This window comes from Cygnus atratus, chromosome 2, assembly GCF_013377495.2.
Source record: "Cygnus atratus isolate AKBS03 ecotype Queensland, Australia chromosome 2, CAtr_DNAZoo_HiC_assembly, whole genome shotgun sequence".
Lineage (NCBI taxonomy): Eukaryota > Metazoa > Chordata > Aves > Anseriformes > Anatidae > Cygnus > Cygnus atratus.
The window spans coordinates 58,302,079-58,319,968 of NC_066363.1; the positions used below are offsets into that span (position 1 = coordinate 58,302,079).

The 17,890-nt window shown below is 43.3% G+C and overlaps 1 protein-coding gene across 1 annotated transcript in view; it reads left to right on the forward strand.

The window, feature by feature from the left end:
• EGFR (epidermal growth factor receptor) overlaps positions 1-17,890 on the forward strand; it is a 163,107-nt gene that overhangs the window by 107,789 nt on the left and 37,428 nt on the right. Inside the window, exons 2-11 of the mRNA XM_035552537.1 lie at positions 4,990-5,141; positions 6,993-7,179; positions 8,061-8,195; positions 9,972-10,040; positions 13,212-13,330; positions 14,264-14,405; positions 15,284-15,400; positions 15,963-16,089; positions 16,189-16,262; positions 17,447-17,537. Of these exons, the coding sequence (XP_035408430.1) occupies positions 4,990-5,141; positions 6,993-7,179; positions 8,061-8,195; positions 9,972-10,040; positions 13,212-13,330; positions 14,264-14,405; positions 15,284-15,400; positions 15,963-16,089; positions 16,189-16,262; positions 17,447-17,537 (1,213 nt within the window). The remainder of the gene's footprint in view (positions 1-4,989; positions 5,142-6,992; positions 7,180-8,060; positions 8,196-9,971; positions 10,041-13,211; positions 13,331-14,263; positions 14,406-15,283; positions 15,401-15,962; positions 16,090-16,188; positions 16,263-17,446; positions 17,538-17,890) is intronic.

Below are 17,890 nucleotides of genomic sequence, written 5' to 3' on the forward strand. Positions count from 1 at the left end.
TTGAGGAACTGGCTAATAAGTGAAGTGCTACTATTTAAATTGCTAATCACATATAACAAAATGTCATTTTCTTTTTTGAACATCTGACATTTCACCCCTGTTTTCTTTACAGAAAACATTGTATGGTTCTATCAGAAATTGTTATTCATCGTGGCAAATGTTCTCTCTGCTCTAGTGCTGCCTCATAATCTTAAATGCCACTATCTTGGTCGTTTGATAGTGCTAGCTACACTTCCCTGGTTTCTCTTGAACGTTTGATAGCGCTAGCTACACTTCCCTGGTTTCCACGGCAGTCCAGAGGGCTTTTGTGGCTCCCAGGGAGGAGCGTGGATATGGCCAGGATCCCCCATGCGTTGTGCAGGGCTGACTAAGATGGTATGAGGGCAGGTTTTTGGGACAGTTTATGGTGAAAACAGCCGTACACATAACTGGATACCCCACAGCTCCCTCGCAAGCTCCTTCCAGGGCTGTGGAGGTGCAGGTGATGCCAACTCTGAGCAACGCTAGATGCCCCAAGGCCACCAAGCCCCACAGAGAGAGGTGCCTTTCTCTCAGGAGGTCTGTAAGAGGCCAGAGGATATCTTCCCTTCTCTCAGCTTGCCAGCCAGGTAGATGGCCTGACTGGAGCTGGGGTGGGGTATGGGTACACTAGTACAGTAGAACTTAAGAAAACTAGGGGTCCTTTTCATTTAGCCTATCCTAAGCTGGTTACATTTATATACATTAACACAAATGTGTGATTACCCATAGGTATGCATGTCGAGCAGTATTTCTTACAAAAATGTTTCCAGTCCACCTGAAATTGTTTCTTCTCCATGCTGCAGTTGAGGTGAATTGGTGGCAGGCAGCGCTGATGTTGGGAGACCAACAGCCTTTATCTCTCCTGGCCTTCAGAGGCATCCGTGCATCAGGAGCAAATGCCCTGGAAGGTACTGCTCTTCCAAGAAATGCCAAAATAAATCAAAAATGAACTTACCACAAGCAAGAAGAGGTGAAAATTTCCAAATGTGCTTGAAGAATAAGCAAAGAATCTCTTCTTTGCAGGTTTTGCACTATTGTCAATAATGGCTGGAAAATATGCGGAGAAGGTATATAAATGCTGGGTAGTATAGAGCCATAAGTGATTTATGAAGCATGGAAATGGACTTGGGTGTCTCTGAAATTGCCTTGTTATTACTTTGATATGTATGTCAGAGCAGCGGGGGGGGGGGGGGATAGCACAGGCAAAACATGGACAGAGACAGCTGATGATTTGGGGATTGGTGGTAATTTTGTTTCAAAGCATTTGCTAGGGTTTTGTAAAGTCTGGGACAAATATGCCTGACAGGACTGGTACTTCAGTAATCAGAGATTTTCTGGGGAGAAAATCAAACAGGATTTCACAGGGCAATTGCTGCAAGGACCAGTTTGGTTAATATGAGTTTGAATGGACGTGGGACAATATAGTTGCTTAGCATTTTAATGGGATGGGTGCATTCTGTGCCACTAAAATCACGTGTGGAGAAACGTAATTTAGGAAATGCTTTGGTTTCACCCCAGTTCTTAGCACAGAAGTGTGCTCAGCAGAAACCAGCAACCTTTCCCACAGTCTTAAACGATGTAGAGGCAGAGGGCTGCAGAGGTTGAACCAGGTTGCATCACCTAGAAATGCTAATTCACAGCCCAGTCGGAGGCACAGAAGGGGAGCAATTTTATTTTATTTTATTTTTTTTTAGGCCATCTGTTGAGGTAATACTGTAACTGATTCTACACCAACATTACTCAGGTATTTAGGAAGCACAACATACGTGCTAAGAGCAACACCCCATGGAAATGACATGCTTTACTGTGGTGGGTCACACTGCCGCCCCACAGGGTAAGCCTGCAGACATTTGGGGCAGCCCTGCTCCCAGCGCTGCTGCAAGCAGTGGTCTCCTGGGAAGAATACTCATTGTCAAAAATTTCCACATGGCTGTATTTTGGTTAAATTAACACATCAGATAAGAGCAAAGCTTGCATCCTACGGAGATCTTCCCATGTTGATGTTCAGATCTGGATCTCAGCTTTCTGTTGGCTGGGGACAATCTCACCATGAATTTGGATCAGGAAACTTTTTTTTTTTTCTCTCCACTCTTCCTTTTATCTAAAATATACTGGAGCCATGTCTAACTGCCCACATGGGGCAGATATAATGTGAGACATACTACCACAGTAGCCAGTGGTACCATGAGAGAATCCGTTCCCACCACTGACTCCTAAAACTGCAGAGTGCTGGTTCTGTTACCCACTGAAACAACAGTATGTAATGAATGCAGATGGTATAAAAATCTGTGGAGAGCAAATACATCAAGCTTAACAGAGTTTAAATTATAATAAGATTTGTCCATCCACTCATGAATTCATGCCCTGCTTTAAACTCTGCAGAGACAGGCCAGTGCTGCACTGTGTGCCAGAGTACTTCTGTTGCTTGTGTGGCCAGAGTAGATGCAGCTTGGCATAGGCCAGAGAAGATGACCTGCTATTATTACCTGAAATGTGCAATCTCAGTCTGCATTGCCTACTTCTGAAGATTACACTACAATTTGGTGTTGTTTTTTTTTTCCCCCTCTGGCCAGAATGGTGTTCATGCTAATATTATTTCCAGATAATTATAGCATGTATCTTCTCAGAACACAGTTTTCATAAGCGAAGAAATTGCAGAAATAGTATTATTCATCACATACAAGCATGCCATTCTCTCTTCTTTCAAAACCTTTTATTTGGGAAATTATTCAATACCTTTGCCTAAGTTCAGTAACCGTGCTCTGTGGGTCTAGGTTGTTTTGTTTGATTTTGGTTCTATTTGCACAGCATATCATGCTTATGACCCAGGTTCTCATTTCGTAAACATTGCTGTAACTACGTTCACTTTTTTGATGTACTTAAATCTTTTGGCAACAAATAAGGACTTGACCCTCTATGTCTCTGAGCAAATAAAACATTGTGTGTTAGGGGGGGGAGCTGCTCTAGGGTGGTCAGAAAGCTCCTGGCCATATAATGTTGAGATCTTAACAGAAGCAACCTATTTACTTTTGATCTTAAGAAATGTTATTCCTACATCTTCTGTTTACTGCATAGAGGACATGATGTGCCTGATGGAGGGTATGTGTTTTGGCATGTGGCTTAAGACACCTTTAGTAGAAAGCCATCAAAGCTGACTCTACTCACAGGAAAAGGGAAGAAAGGTCCTGGTGGACCAACCCAAAGCCTTGTCAGAGCTTGTTACGTCTGGGTTTCCCTCTGCAGCTTCACACATTGGCGAGCTTCTCCTGGCTACCTGCTCCTCCCTCTCATTGTCAGGGCTGTTTTCAATGCAGGAGTTCATGGTGCACCACAGTGACCCAAATGGATAACCTTTCTTGAGCTAAAAATACCCTCTGTCCAGACCTGTTTATTGTTCTGCATTATTTGGAGTTTGGATCAGCAGTTTGGCATGGTTCACTGAGCAGCCCCATGAGAGAGGGAGAGGGAGAAGCATGTGTGCAACCATGCCCTCAGCCTGCTGCATCAGCCCTGACTTAGAAAGCAGTGAAAAAGTGTGTGTTCGTCAGGATGGCTGACCCAAGTTCAGAGCTCCAGCACTTCTGTGATCCCAAGGGAAGCAGATCTGAGTGCATGCTGTTTCCCCTGGAGCTCATTTCAGTGGCCTGGCTTGTCTGGCTGCACAGTGCAGCTGGTGCCAGAGCTGCACAGAGTTGAAGGTAGGCATAAGTGGCCTCGAGGACAAAGCCAGGGCTCCTCCTTCTGCCTATCCTTGGGTTCAAGCAGTAACATAAAAACTGCAGCTTCTGCACAGAACCTGTCTTGAGCTTTGTGCTCTATCCCTGATGCCTGTTTTTACCTTGATTGGAGGATAATACTGCTTAAAATTCCAGGAAACCTCTGCAAGGACTCTTGACTTTTCCAACCAGTGCAAAGCCTCTTCACTGCCATCCCCAACAGCAATGCCTTTTCCAGGGCAGACCAGTATGTGACAATGTTTCTAACATTCTGCCTTCAAAATGTGGCCACTCCACAGAGTAAGACCCCTCCTGTGACGCTGGTTGATAATTCATGGTCCTAATACTCAAGAGTATAAATGCAGATTTTAAGCATGAACACTCTGGAGCAGTTAACTTGGAAAATGGAGCAGAAAATCCTGCTTAAGAATTTCTCATCCATTACAGAAATTTGAGACATATATAAAAGGGTCATTTTCTACACTTGATGCTCATGTGGTAACAAGTGACTTAAATGGTGTAATCAAAGTCCTTGTTAAACTGTCCCCATTTACTAACAGTTGCCACTCTGATCCCGAATGCCATGATGTTTATGTAGTTGTATAAAGAGAAATAATGGAAGAATGTGAGTGAATGGCCTGTTTCAAACATGGATGAAGAAAATTTCATATGTTGTCAGTGTAGTTCTGTAATGATGATGACTGTATAGGGAAGTAATACATGTTCAGTGACTGGTTTTGACGTGTGGTTTTATCACTGCTTATTAAGTTATTTTTCCTACTAATGAAACATCAGTTGTTTGGTAGATCTTCAACAGGTGTCTTCCCTCTTGAACTTATTTCCAGCTTTGTCAAGTGTCTTTGTTATTTGCTTTATAGCACCCCACACAATGGTGTTATAGTTTGTGACAGGTGCTTCTAGGAATTATGACTATAAAAGTATCACTTCATTATTTTTTTCCAAGTTAAAAGAATGCAGTTATTTCATTGTGTTATGAAAAGCTACGAGGTCAGGCTAGGGATGTGTTATAGCAATGGTGAGATGAAGGACTACTTTTGCTGCCACTGAAGAGCAAAGTTGGGTTGAAGTTTCCTACCTGAAAAGTCTTGTGAAGTCTTCTATAACGTTGCTTTATGTATTATTCTCCTTTCCTCCATATTGGCATAACACAGAGATGTTTTAATATAAGTAACTCTTTACTCTGTACTTATTCTTGTTTTCCTTCATGGAGACTTTCTTCTTTCTTCCACAGTTTGTCAAGGGACAAATAACAAGCTGACCCAGCTGGGGCATGTGGAAGACCATTTCACCAGCCTGCAGAGGATGTACAACAACTGTGAGGTGGTACTGAGTAACCTGGAGATTACCTACGTGGAGCACAATCGTGATCTCTCTTTCCTGAAGGTTAGTGGGTTTGGCCAATGCGATCTTTCCTGCTAAAGGAATCTTATTGCATTTTTTAAGTGCAATGGATCGTGCTGTGGTGATCCAAAAACGTAGTTAGCTATGGTCAGAGAAATCATAGATTACAATTTCAGCATGTCTGTAGGCTGCAAGCTAGGCTCAAATATACAAAATCAGGTACTTTGAGAAATAGCTTTTCAAGCACTGCCCCCCAACCTGTGTTGGCTGCCATGCAGATGGGTTTCTTCATATTTACAAATACTTTTGTGTGCTTACTCGTTGTCTCATTGCAAGAGGGCAAAAGTCTTTGTTGTACAGTTGTGCAAAGCAAATCATGAAGTGAGTGGCAACCCTCTGATGGCAGATTTTGAAACTTGGAAGCTATTACCCTTCCCTCCAGGCTGTGACCCCCTTCCCTGCCATGGTGGTGAGTGCCTCACGGTCTATCAGCGCCAGCGTCCCAAGCAGGCAGGCAGCTGCAGCCTGCACCAGCTGCATTTTTTGTGTGACCTTTGAGGTAATCCCCTGCACTTAACGCAGGGGCTACTCCCATCGCAACATTTGTTCTGTGCACAACTGCATGAGCTACCACGGCAAGACGGAACAGATAGGGGATGGATGTCAAAATGCAGCTGGAGCATGAGGAGGAGTGGTCTGTCACGGGCACCCCTGGGTTCCCCCACCAGCAGACAACAGACAAGGAGTTCCCTCTTGTCCCCTTCTGTTCCTCCACTGCCAGGATGCCAGCAACATTGTCACACCTTAAGTTATATTTTTTAAAATAAGGTGTTTTAAATGCATTGCTTTTGGCATTCCTGGTTATCAGATTAGGTTTACAAAGAAAGAAGCAGGGAGGGGAAGATACATTTTTGACATAAAAAATGTGTATCTGGCACCAAGAGCTCTTGTATGGTAAATTTGAATGAGCAAGTCAGTACTCTGAGTTAAGAAGACTAATCTTTTTACATGAGCTTTCCTCATAAAGAAAGGAAAAAAAAGCTTTATAGTAACAAGAAAGAAAATCAGAAAAGCGATGTTTCAGACATAAGAGTTATAAATACAACAGTACTGCTTTTTTTCTTTCCAAGCACAACTTGAACATGTAGCTCAGTGTCCCCAGGAACATAAAAGGTCTCCTGAAAAATCACTTGTAGACTTCATAGAGCAGAAGAATATCCTAAGAGATAGTCTGAGGGTTTTTCATTTACAATGATTTTCATATGAGACAGAAATGCACACATTTCATAGTACAAGACAGGAATTAACCTACATCCTCGGTTAGTGTCTTCCTTGTCCTGTTGTCTTGTAATTACTTATTACATGAAAGAGATGGTTACCTGATCTTCCCCTCTACTGAGCATTGGAGCATTGGTTAGGGAAGGAGCATAGAAGAGAGAGTGAAAGCCTCAATCAGGTCCTTGCTGCAAATGGTTGGAGGTTGGGCAAGTATTCAGGGAAAGCATCATACACAGTTGGCGTATCGTATGTGCTTGCCCAGTTCTCCTGCATCCCCTAGGCATCCCTGCTTGCCCTCAGTTGGAGACAGGATACAGGTAAGCTGACCCTTTGGAGTGACCCCCTGGCAGCTACTCTTAGAGTCAATCAAATCAATCAAATACAGAATACAAGCAAGAAGTCAGGTTTCCTTGACTGCATTTTCCACGTAGTCCCTTCTTATTCTCTGATTTATTTATTTATTTAATGAGATTAAGTGCTTTATTGTTCATTAAAATTAAAAGATGGTGGATTGGGGAAGTGAGGGAAGGAAAGCAACTTTGTCAAGAGAAGCAAAGCTGTTTTGTAGAAAAGTTGTATGGATTAAGCTCCTTGTTTCTTCTGTTGTTCTCTCAGACCATACAGGAGGTTGCAGGCTACGTGCTCATCGCGCTTAACATGGTGGATGTCATTCCCCTTGAAAACCTCCAGATTATCCGAGGCAATGTGCTTTACGACAATTCTTTTGCCCTGGCAGTTTTATCCAATTACCACATGAATAAAACCCAGGGGCTTCGAGAGCTACCAATGAAACGGCTATCAGGTGAGATGAGTGCAAGAGGTGGAGGCACCCATAAAGTAAACTTCAGCCATTCAGTTATTGGTATCAAGATCTAACTGAAGATCTTCTCCCAGTCAATGCTTTAAAAACAATGCACTGAATGTAGTTTCTCAGTTTCCTACTTGCTTTCCTGCTATCCAGCCTTTTTCAAAAGATGAGGAAAGTTCCTAATCTTGCATTACAAAAAGATCCAGAAAGTCCAAAGCCTCAGGGTGGTGAGATGTATTTCCCCCAAAATGGCAAAACATCATCTACTTCTTATTTTTATTATTTGATTCCAGTGTGTACACTTCAGTATTTTCTGTTAAATTCCAGTGGGAGCTGGTGGTGTGTAAAAAGCTGCAGATTTAGGGTCTTACATGGTCTCTGGCTGTGCAAACCATCATGCCTAGTTCAACCTCTACCAGAGATCACAACTGCTGTAGCAGAGGCAGCAGAACAGATCATATGCCTCATCTTCTGCCACAGCAGTTCATTCAGGCTTGGTAGCATCACACACTAAAAGGAAGCGTTTGCAAGAGGAAGCTGGACCATGAGCTGCAGCAAGTAAAAACAAATTCCTGTCTGCCATCTCTGCTGAGGGCAGTGGCCTCTGTAGCTGGCACTGGGTGTAAAACAACATGTAGTGACATCTTAGTGGCATCCAACAGCCACCAACACTCAAAAACCTGTCAGTCTGAGCCCTGTATTAATTGCACCTTCAGGTGTGCCTGTGCCATGCAGACTGTCCTTTTCTATCAGCGTAGTGTGATGGAGGTGAAGAAGTCTGTGTTTTGTTTCCCTTTCTTTAAACCTGAGAGAGAAGACTTAAGCAGTTGGCTTCACTCATTACTTTTTTTTTTTTTTTTTGCTTTCCATGGCAGAAATTCTCAATGGAGGTGTTAAAATCAGCAACAACCCCAAACTGTGTAACATGGACACTGTCCTATGGAATGACATCATTGACACTAGCAGGAAGCCTCTCACAGTACTTGATTTTGCAAGCAACCTGTCTACTTGTAAGTATTAATTTACCAATACACGATATGCTTCCCTGTTTCAGGGAGAAGAACCAACAGATCGACTTTTGTGCTGTGGGTTTCAGGTCCGCCAATTCTTGCACGCAGGGCCATCAAGCCCTGTTACAAGGGAAATTCTTCCTAACTGGCCTATGATATAATTTTTCATTGTGGTTTGCTGCTTAACACGTTGCTCAGAGAAGCTTTTCTTGCTTTCGTACAGTACCATATGTATGCTTTTTTCCAAAGACAGCCACACAGCTCAGAATAATGTGCAATCATTTGTTTTCCAGAAATCTTTCATTTAAAGATTTTAAGTAAAATCTTTAATTTAAAGATTTATAATACCTTCATGGAGTTCCTCTGGAACTTAAGGCCTTTTTGCCTGAGTTTCTATGAAAGTGCTGTAAAACGTCTGTATTTTGGGCTGCATGGATAATCCTCACTAAAATTGTGGTAAGAATCAGATAAATCTGATGCTTTAGATCAGGAGGAAGCTAAGTGTATATTTAAAAGTTTGTGTTATTTGCCTAAAGTATGATCAAGCTAATCCTTGAGGCTTACAAATCCCTTGTAAAATCCCCAGTTACCTCATAGGAAGGAGAGTTTCTTTTCACTTCTGAACATTTCACCTTTGGCACTGCAAATTGGTGGAAAACATTTTCTTTATCTTCTAGTTGCATAATTGCTGGAGAGCTAATAGCCAGCTTCTGTGTTGACATACTTGCTGCAGAGCCCAGTGTAACCAAGGGGCTATGAACGACATAAGTTATCACAGGAGTCTGACTCTGAACACCACAAAAATGTTAACCTTTAACTTTTAAACTTAAAAAAAAAAAAAGAAAAGTACAGTTCTTTGCTCTCACATCAAATCAGTCAGCTCTTGGACAAGTATTGGCATTTGTTCAGCTATGTGATGGGCAGTGAGGGGGAGGGAGAATCACGTGTTACTAGCAGGAGGAATCACTCTAATAGGAAATGCCTCTTAAATGTAGTGAATTCCATATTAATCTGCTTAGACAGCCATTTATATTTTTAATAATGATCCTGAAATCTAAAATAAGTTGTTTCTCTGGGACCTAGCTTGTCGTTAAGAGGAAAAAAAAGAATAGTAAGCACGGCAGGAAGAGGAAGGAGGGAGAGATGGGAAAGGGATGCTTAGCAGTGCGAGCCCTGTACTGAAAAACATCAAAGGCCATGCAGGGTGTCCATCCATCCTGCTGCCTCTCCAATGATTGTCTGTCTGCCATGTAAACCTAAGCTGAGGAGTATTTTTGGCAGAAGGCAGGAGGAGGGCATGAAGCAGACAAGTCGAATTGCTTTGTGGTCAGAGTAGCTGGCAGTTGCCTGCAAATCCAGTTGGTTTTGTTTTCTTCTTAGAAATGTGCATTGATTTCCACGTGGCCTGCAGCAAGCAGCTGGCACATGCCTGACTGCAGGCCAGCAGTGACTTGCAGTTTTATGCAAATTCAAGCCGAAGGGCCAGTCGGACAGTGGCTGAGATTCCTGTTCCTGGGAAAAATACTCCTCTTTCGTCAGCTAGACTGTCTGGATATTGTGCTTGCTTGCTGAAAGGTGTGGAGAACTGCACGTAGGAATCCAGTGATGAGCAGATAAGGATTTAAGGTCCAACTCTCAAAATTTCTGAGCACCAGTGCTTCTTCCCGTTTTACTGTAATGGAAGGCTCAAGGTTTTGTTTTGTGTGACGCCTATGATGTTGTCATCCAGGGTTTAAACAGCAAACGTTTTTATAATGATCTACTCTCATGTTTTAGGTCCAAAATGCCATCCGAACTGCACAGAGGACCACTGCTGGGGTGCTGGTGAACAGAACTGCCAGACATGTAAGCCTGCAGATTAATTAAGAATGATCTTGGGTGCTACAATCTGACGTACTAACCTTCTATCTACTGAATAATTTACCTGTCAAGCAAGCACTAGCAGCAAGTGTTTTACACTGGTCCTTTTCTCAGTCCTGCTATGCTAGGACTCCTTGAAGCATACCACCAACACACGTGGCCTGCTTCTCCTCGCAGTCCAATGGGCACGATAACTGGCATTGGGTCCAAAACCAGCCTCTTATATCACACATGTGCACATAAGGTCTTCCTGCTCCAAAAAAAAGTTCAGTCACAGGGATCACAGAATCACAAAATGGTTTGGGTTGAAAGGAACCCTTCACGATCATCTGGTCCAACCCCCCTACCGTGGGCAGAGACACCTTCCACTAGATCAGGTTGCCCAAAGCCCTGTCCAGTCCTACTTTGAACACTTTCAGTGATGAGGCATCCACAACTCTGGTCCCTCTGAGCAGTTCTGCTTCTGGATGGGAAGTCTTAAGGTGGTTTGACGTGGGTCTGGGTTTCCTGACAGATGATATATTTCTCCAGAGTGAAAAGATTGGAGCTGTTTCCTGCGTTGAAAGCTTTTGTCTGCCTCCCATAACTTTCTCCCATCTGGACTTGAGAACATCTATCCTTTAAGTTATTTTACCATACAAGAGAGAATGCGGTAGCTGCAAGGTGAATTGTTTGTGTTGCAGCTGTTGCCAGAAGAGCAGTTCTGTGGGCTGTTTAACAATGCTTTTGATTAATAATAGAAGCAACAACATAACCTGATTTTTGCTGCTTTCATTCCCTTTTATGACATCCCTTTAGGTTTCTTTTAGAAACACAAATTATGTCACCATCGTATGAGCAGTAACACTACATATTGTATTCAGAAGACCTTTTGAAGGCCCTCTGAAAATGCATAGCCATTTTTTTCATTTGTAAATGGAGACATTGGGATTGTGAGGTTGTTTGGTTTGGTTGCATGTGTTTCACTGTAAAATTTTGCAGGTAGGCTGCTTGCCTGATATGCGAGGGTAGATAACATATAGTCAGAGGTGCTTGAGATTTTTCAAGGCTTTGTTTCTCCTAAAGTTGAGAAGGAAGAGCATCTCAATTTTTTGATACTTGATTATTTCATTTTTCTATAATAATTGGGGAAATACACTGTTTCTGATTCTTCTTGCCTGACAGTTTTTTGTAATCCTGTAAAGTTCAATGGAAAGTTTGCTGATCTACACTACAACAAATGAGAGCAATATCCTGTCTTAGGTTTTTCCATTGTAAATAATGACTTAGAGCGGAGTCTCTTGCTTGCAAGTGTCAAGTCAAGTCCGTACAGCTTCTTCAGCTTACAGAAAAAAAAATGGACATAGAGCCTCTCCCTCTTCATTTACTATAAGCTTTGTTTTCTCTCGGTGAGCTCTGGAGACTGGCTTGTGCCTTTGCGAGCACAGTGAACTGCTTTCAAGGTGGACGGTGGCTGCACACACAAAGGTCTTTCTAGGTCACTCCCTGCCATTGAGACAGCACAGCTGTCCCATGGGCTTGCAAAACGTCAGGTCTCAATCCTGCAGACTTCCAGCACACACAAACTCTTGCTGGCTTTGGGAGGATTACTCAGAGTGCATAAAATGAAACCATTTGCAGGCTCTGGCTCTCCTCTTGAAGCATTTGAGAATCTGGCCAACTGAAAATGTATCCCACATTTCCATATGTGGGAAAGTTTGGTGTGATATTTATCTTTCTCCTTCGATGAACGTGGGATATTCTGTATGAAATATAAACGTTTGCCATGATACATGTTTCCAGCAGGAAGCTTCAGTCAATAGCTATCAAAGTGATGAGCTGTTTTACTCCCCTGCTGATGCTTATGAGAAAAATGTTATCAAAATGCTGTTCATGTAGAACAATGTGCCTTTTATTCCCTTGTTTCTGGCTGAACAGAGGAATTGCTATCAGAGAAACTAATGCGTAGTGTAGAGCTAATGTTTCCTTGAAAATACAATATCTCGCTTACAGAACTACAAGAAAAAATGAAATAATACAGCTTGGGTACAAAAGTGTATAATGGAAAAAGATAGGAAGTGTGATTAAAAAGAAATAATTACGGTTGTATACCCTGTAGCAGGTTACGTTTTCTGATAATTCTCTGTTAATTAACAACCATCTGTTTCTGACTTACAGGAACTCCTGGTAATGTTGTAACCCATTTGTGCCCAGCTGGGAAGCTGGTAGCAGTTACTGTATTTATTGCACAGCTGAGGTGCTCGGGGTGCTGTGGTGCAGCGGGTTAGCAATCCACTTCCCCTAACCGAGGAGTCAGGTGCCTATCACCAGGGTCTGCAGATCAGTAACTTTTGTAGGGAACAGACAGACCAGTTTTGGTCCATGGTACTAATATATGCTAGCCATTCTTTCTTTCTTTCTTTTTTTTAAAATTCTTCTGATTATTGTTTTCTCTGCTTGATATTCAAATTGAGATGATTTCCTGATTCTAAACAAAATATTGCAGGCTGTTTTCCCTCTCCTGTAGAAAGCTGAATCAGGGCCAGTTCTTCCTTCGGATTGCACTGGTGCAAACCCTGTGGGAGTTGAGTAATGAAGACAAAATTTGGCCAAGAAATTGAAGCCTAAAGAAAAACAATATAGTATGTGTATGAGATCAGTTTGCTGAGTGGGTGTCCCCTCTCTCTGCAAATTTCAGATATATTTTTAGTGCATTAAAGGAATCCTAACACCTTACGAACAATGTATAGTTTCCCACTATAGCACGGAGTTCTGGCAGTTCTCCTGTCGTGGTGTTTTTCCCAAAGCTAGCAGCAGTAGTAGCAGATTAGCTCAATAAAGTGGAGCCAAAGCCTGCTCTATTACCCAGCTGAAAGTTGCAATGACTCCCAGAGTTTTCTCGCTCTTTCTAAGCAGGACATGATGTGCTGGCTGGGACCAGAGGGCTCAGCACCTCGCAAGAGCCAAGATAATTAAGGGTAAAACACATCCCCACCACCCACACCAACTCTCACCCTTCCTCACTTTCTCCTGACTTGAGGACAGAATATGCATCCCATGGGGAAACTCTAGGACGGATTCTACATCAGACATTTTCTCCATAATTATCAATTTCATTGCAGACGATTCAGCCTAAACTTTCTTAATTCCTGTTCTTTTTATTTTTTTGTCTTCCAGTAACAAAAGTCATCTGTGCTCAGCAGTGCTCTGGCCGCTGCCGGGGAAAGGTGCCCAGCGACTGCTGCCACAACCAGTGTGCTGCAGGGTGCACAGGGCCTCGGGAGAGCGACTGCCTGGTAATGATGCTACAACATAATCCATGCTTAAAAACCTGGCTCAGAGGGGCAGGCACAAAAGATCTGGTTGGGGGGACCCTGGTGCTGTGGAGGGGGAAGGAGTAAATCCAGCTTTTTTAGGAATAAAAAATGCCATTGCTTTTCTACAGAAGTTTCCATGGGTTGATACACACTGTGGTTTTAACTCCTCCCCACCTCTGCACTATATTTCATTCTGCATTAAGTGACGCTCAAGTAATTCCCACAGCAACCATCCAGTTTGTATTTTGTTGCTGTTATCCGTATTCCTGGTGCAATCTGAGAAATTGCACGGCTAGGATGCCCTTGCTGGCTCACAGGGAAGAGAGTTATTCTCTTTAATCTGGAAAGCCAGGGAAGAATAAAGGGGAGGAGGGAATAATTATTAGTTTAATGCAGGATTGGGTTGGAAGAACCAACTTGTCCTTTGTAAAAACCTGCTAAATTGTTCATTACCTACAGCCAAATAGAACATCTTCTGTTTAATATTCAGCCACAAAAGTCAATAATAGGCAGGAAAGAACTTGATTTGATTGAGGTTATTAAAAAGTGGCTGGCCAAGAAAGTACCGTTTGTCTTGATCTGGTTACTGCTTGTAGGGAAAATTCTTCTGTCTGAGGCATGCAGATTCACTCCTGTTCCCACGTGAATCCCAGCAGCTCTCCTCCAGAGTGCCAAGGTTTCTTGTTCAGAACAAGAAAACCTCACGTTCACTCTTTTTTTTTCAAATATCAAACTAAATTGCCCAAGGGTGCCTGAAGCACCCTTTCACCTCCAAAGCACAAAGGACCATCCCCGTAGTTGCTCAGAATTTCCATTAGAGCTAAGAGGAAGCAGCTGAGCCCATAGGAGTGTTTTTAAACAGCTCACATAACACCCTTGTAGCTTTTTAATGGTGCTGTTGTTCAATGCCAGGCATGCCGCAAGTTTCGGGATGATGCTACGTGCAAGGACACGTGTCCCCCGTTGGTCCTGTATAACCCCACCACCTATCAGATGGATGTCAACCCTGATGGAAAGTACAGCTTTGGAGCCACTTGTGTGAGGGAATGTCCACGTAAGTTCATTTCAGCTTGCTGCCACAGAGGAGATGAGGGCTTCGAGGGAGGTGGGAAGGGACCTGTGTCACCCTCTGCATTACAGCCAAGTGCGAGAGCATTTGCTTGTTCTCCTCAGCTTCTCAGGGAACTGGGAGCAGGTGACAAGAATGAGAGAGTAGATGATAAAGAGGACAGCCTCTTCAGTCTTCCTGCATCCATCAGCTTCCCTGATTTTTAGCGGTTACATTCTGACTTCTGAAGATTCTCTCTTGATGGGGAGAAAAAACGTTTTATGAGAATCATCAAAATGATGGCCAGGAACGACATATGGGATCAATCCTGTGGATTACTGAAGCAGTATCAACTTTTAACTGGTTCTTATTTATGACAGATAGAAAGTCATTGGTTTAAATACTCTTTGTGAAATCCTGAGACCATTGCTTCCTCTACAGATGCTTGCTTTTTCTTTCACACTTTTCCATGTCCTTGGTCTCTTAAACAAACAAGACTTGAATGCAAGAGAGACTTTAGCATACAGAACTGGTATCCCTTTCTGAGGTTCACCACTGCCCTTCCTAGCCCTTACCCTGGAAGAGTTAGTGAAGGTGAGGGATCAGAAGGGATGTGTATTGATCCAGATAGCAGCACTGCTGCACAGTCTGTACTTTGCAATGTTGTTTTACCCTTTTGCGACTGTTCCCCTCTCTTGTAAAATGGTGATAGCACTGCATGTCTGTCTGCCTTCAAAGGATGTGAAAATTAATAATTAATGCCTATGCTTTATGTATGCCGAAAGTTCAAAAAAACTTCTTTTTTTCTGGTATTGACATACATGTGCATCCCCCGATGCATCCCGCCTGTATTTCAATGTTCTTTGTCATCCTTGTTTTTCCAGACAACTATGTGGTGACAGACCATGGCTCCTGCGTTCGTTCATGCAATACTGATACTTATGAAGTGGAAGAAAATGGTGTTCGGAAGTGTAAAAAATGTGACGGGCTATGCAGCAAAGGTATAAAAAGCATGACATGAAACACTAAGGCTTTGAAATTATAGGTGATTTATTAGAATAAGTACATGGGGGTCTGACCTGAATTAAGCCCTCCAAGTGCAAATTCAATATGCATATCCACTGATAGTTTGGAGGTCTGACAAACTGTGCTCAGAAAGCATGCCTGCAGAGCATGCTCTCCAGATGAGATACGCTGCAAGTACACTTGTGCAGATAAATTGCACTTCATGTGCGTGCGTATCCTGCACATCTGCCTTCTTTGTTTGCCCTTTCCAGTATCTCATCAACAGGAATAAAACAAAAATGGGACAAAGAGAGAGAAGGGCATGTGCCAGAGCCTGTGTGCAGAGATGCTAGGACCAGAGCTGCGCAGCTGTACAAGCAAGAAGTGTTTGGTGTTTTCTGAAAAGCAATTGTAGACAAAAGATCTATGAAATCTTACAGTGGTGGGATTGACCAAATGGGAGAGTTTTCTGGACTAGCAGTATTTTCATGTTTATTCCCATACATGTGATTGTGCTTCTCTCTTCTCCCCCTGACTTTCGTGTTTCTACTTCAACAGTGTGCAATGGCATCGGAATAGGTGAACTTAAAGGGATTCTCTCCATAAATGCCACAAACATTGATTCCTTCAAAAACTGTACGAAGATCAATGGGGATGTCAGCATTCTCCCAGTTGCGTTTCTAGGGTGAGTTGCAAGCTGGTCATTGAGCACTGGAGGAGAGGCACTAGGGAGAAATTCAGGCTGATCCGTTCTTCTCCCAATTCCTCATTCTTTTTGTTTCAGGGATGCCTTCACAAAGACACTACCCCTTGACCCTAAGAAGCTGGATGTCTTCAAAACAGTCAAAGAAATATCAGGTCGGTGATGTGTGTTAAGTGTGAGATGTTATATAACTGGTATTGCTAAAAACCCAAAGCAAGAACAGGAAAGTTTTGTGAGCATGTGAGGAGAAGTGTGGGCTAATGGTTTCTGTCTCTGAGCTTCTGAGGGTCATCCCTCACAGAGGTGGTCAGCAGCATTTCGCCAGTGTTACACCCAGGTAACCTGTAGTGGCCTCCTGTCCAAGGTGTGTGGTTATGGTAGACCATCCCTTCTGCCTAATTGTCAGCCCTAGCGAGGAATGAAAGCAGAAGCAATCCCCAGCCACCCAAGAAGTATGTGTTGATGCAGAGGCGTGCCCCTCCAGCTAAAAAAAGCCAAGTGTTTCTATTTGTGGAAACCTTTCAGCAGCTCCTTAGGGAAGCGCGTTCAGTGCCTTGCCTTGCATCACCCTGGTGGAGAAGACACCCTCCACAGCCTGTGGAGCCCTTCCTTGGGGTGAGCACAGCTCTGCCAGCACAACGTAGCCACTGGAGCACTTGGCTGCAGGCTGGTGCAAGTATCTATTAAAAGTAATTTCGTTCATCCCATTATAAAATGAGTGTGATGTCAGAGCTGGGCCCATGGATGTGGCTGCAGCCTACCTTTTTTTTTCTTTCTCTCTTTTACCTGCCTGGTTCCCTTCAGGGTAGCAGTGACTAACCTCAGAGCTTCATACAGCAGCATGCAATTTCCCAAATCCTTTACCTCCTCCATAGTGCCTCAGCTTAGCAGGGAAATTTGATTGTCATAGCAAATACACGCTGAGCTGCTGTCCGTTCTGCACCATTCCTGCTTTCTGCCCAGTTTTCCTCTTGCCTAAGGGCATCTCACAAAGAAGACAGGGCAATGTCTCACTCCCGCAGCCTCTCAGGCAGAGTGCTTGCTGGCAGGAGTTGTCACTGGTGGCTTAGCGTGGCAGGATGTGCAGTTCCCTGACACACTGTTCTCTGGCGCTCCTAAGCCCTTGTGGTGGGCTGAAGAGTAAACTGTTTACAAAACGGTGTTTGCAAATAGCCCTAAAATGTCATGTTTCATTTGAGATTCTCAGAAAAGCACATGGAAAGTACAAGTGCCTCCTCCCAGCTCAGGAGAAGCTGACAGGAGGAGGACATTTCACCTCCAACGATGACCACATTTGCATTATTGTTATATATTTTTAGTCTTCTTTTCTTCATTTCAGGATTTTTGTTGATTCAGGCATGGCCTGATAATGCTACTGATCTCTATGCTTTTGAAAATCTGGAGATTATCCGGGGCCGCACCAAGCAGCAGTAAGTAAATCACATGCTAGACTGCCTGTAAAAGGAGCTCTCTTGAGAGCTGCGTTTCTCTGAGCAAGGTACCACTGTGAGACAGGGTTGTCACAAAACCGATGCCAAATGGGAAATAACCTGTGAGGTGCTGAGCACTGTTTTTTTGTAGCAGTTGAGTGGAATCAAACCTGCACCTCTGTGCTGCTTTTAGAGGGATCCAATGAGCCTGCTCTAAAGACTGGACTCTCCCCACCTAGCCTGTAAGTGTACAGGGCTGAGGGTGCCAGACAAGTTATGATGTGATCAGAAGCACTTTGGGGTTGCAGACATTTAGTCTGGGGCTTGGTGGGCAGTAGGAGATGGAGATGGTG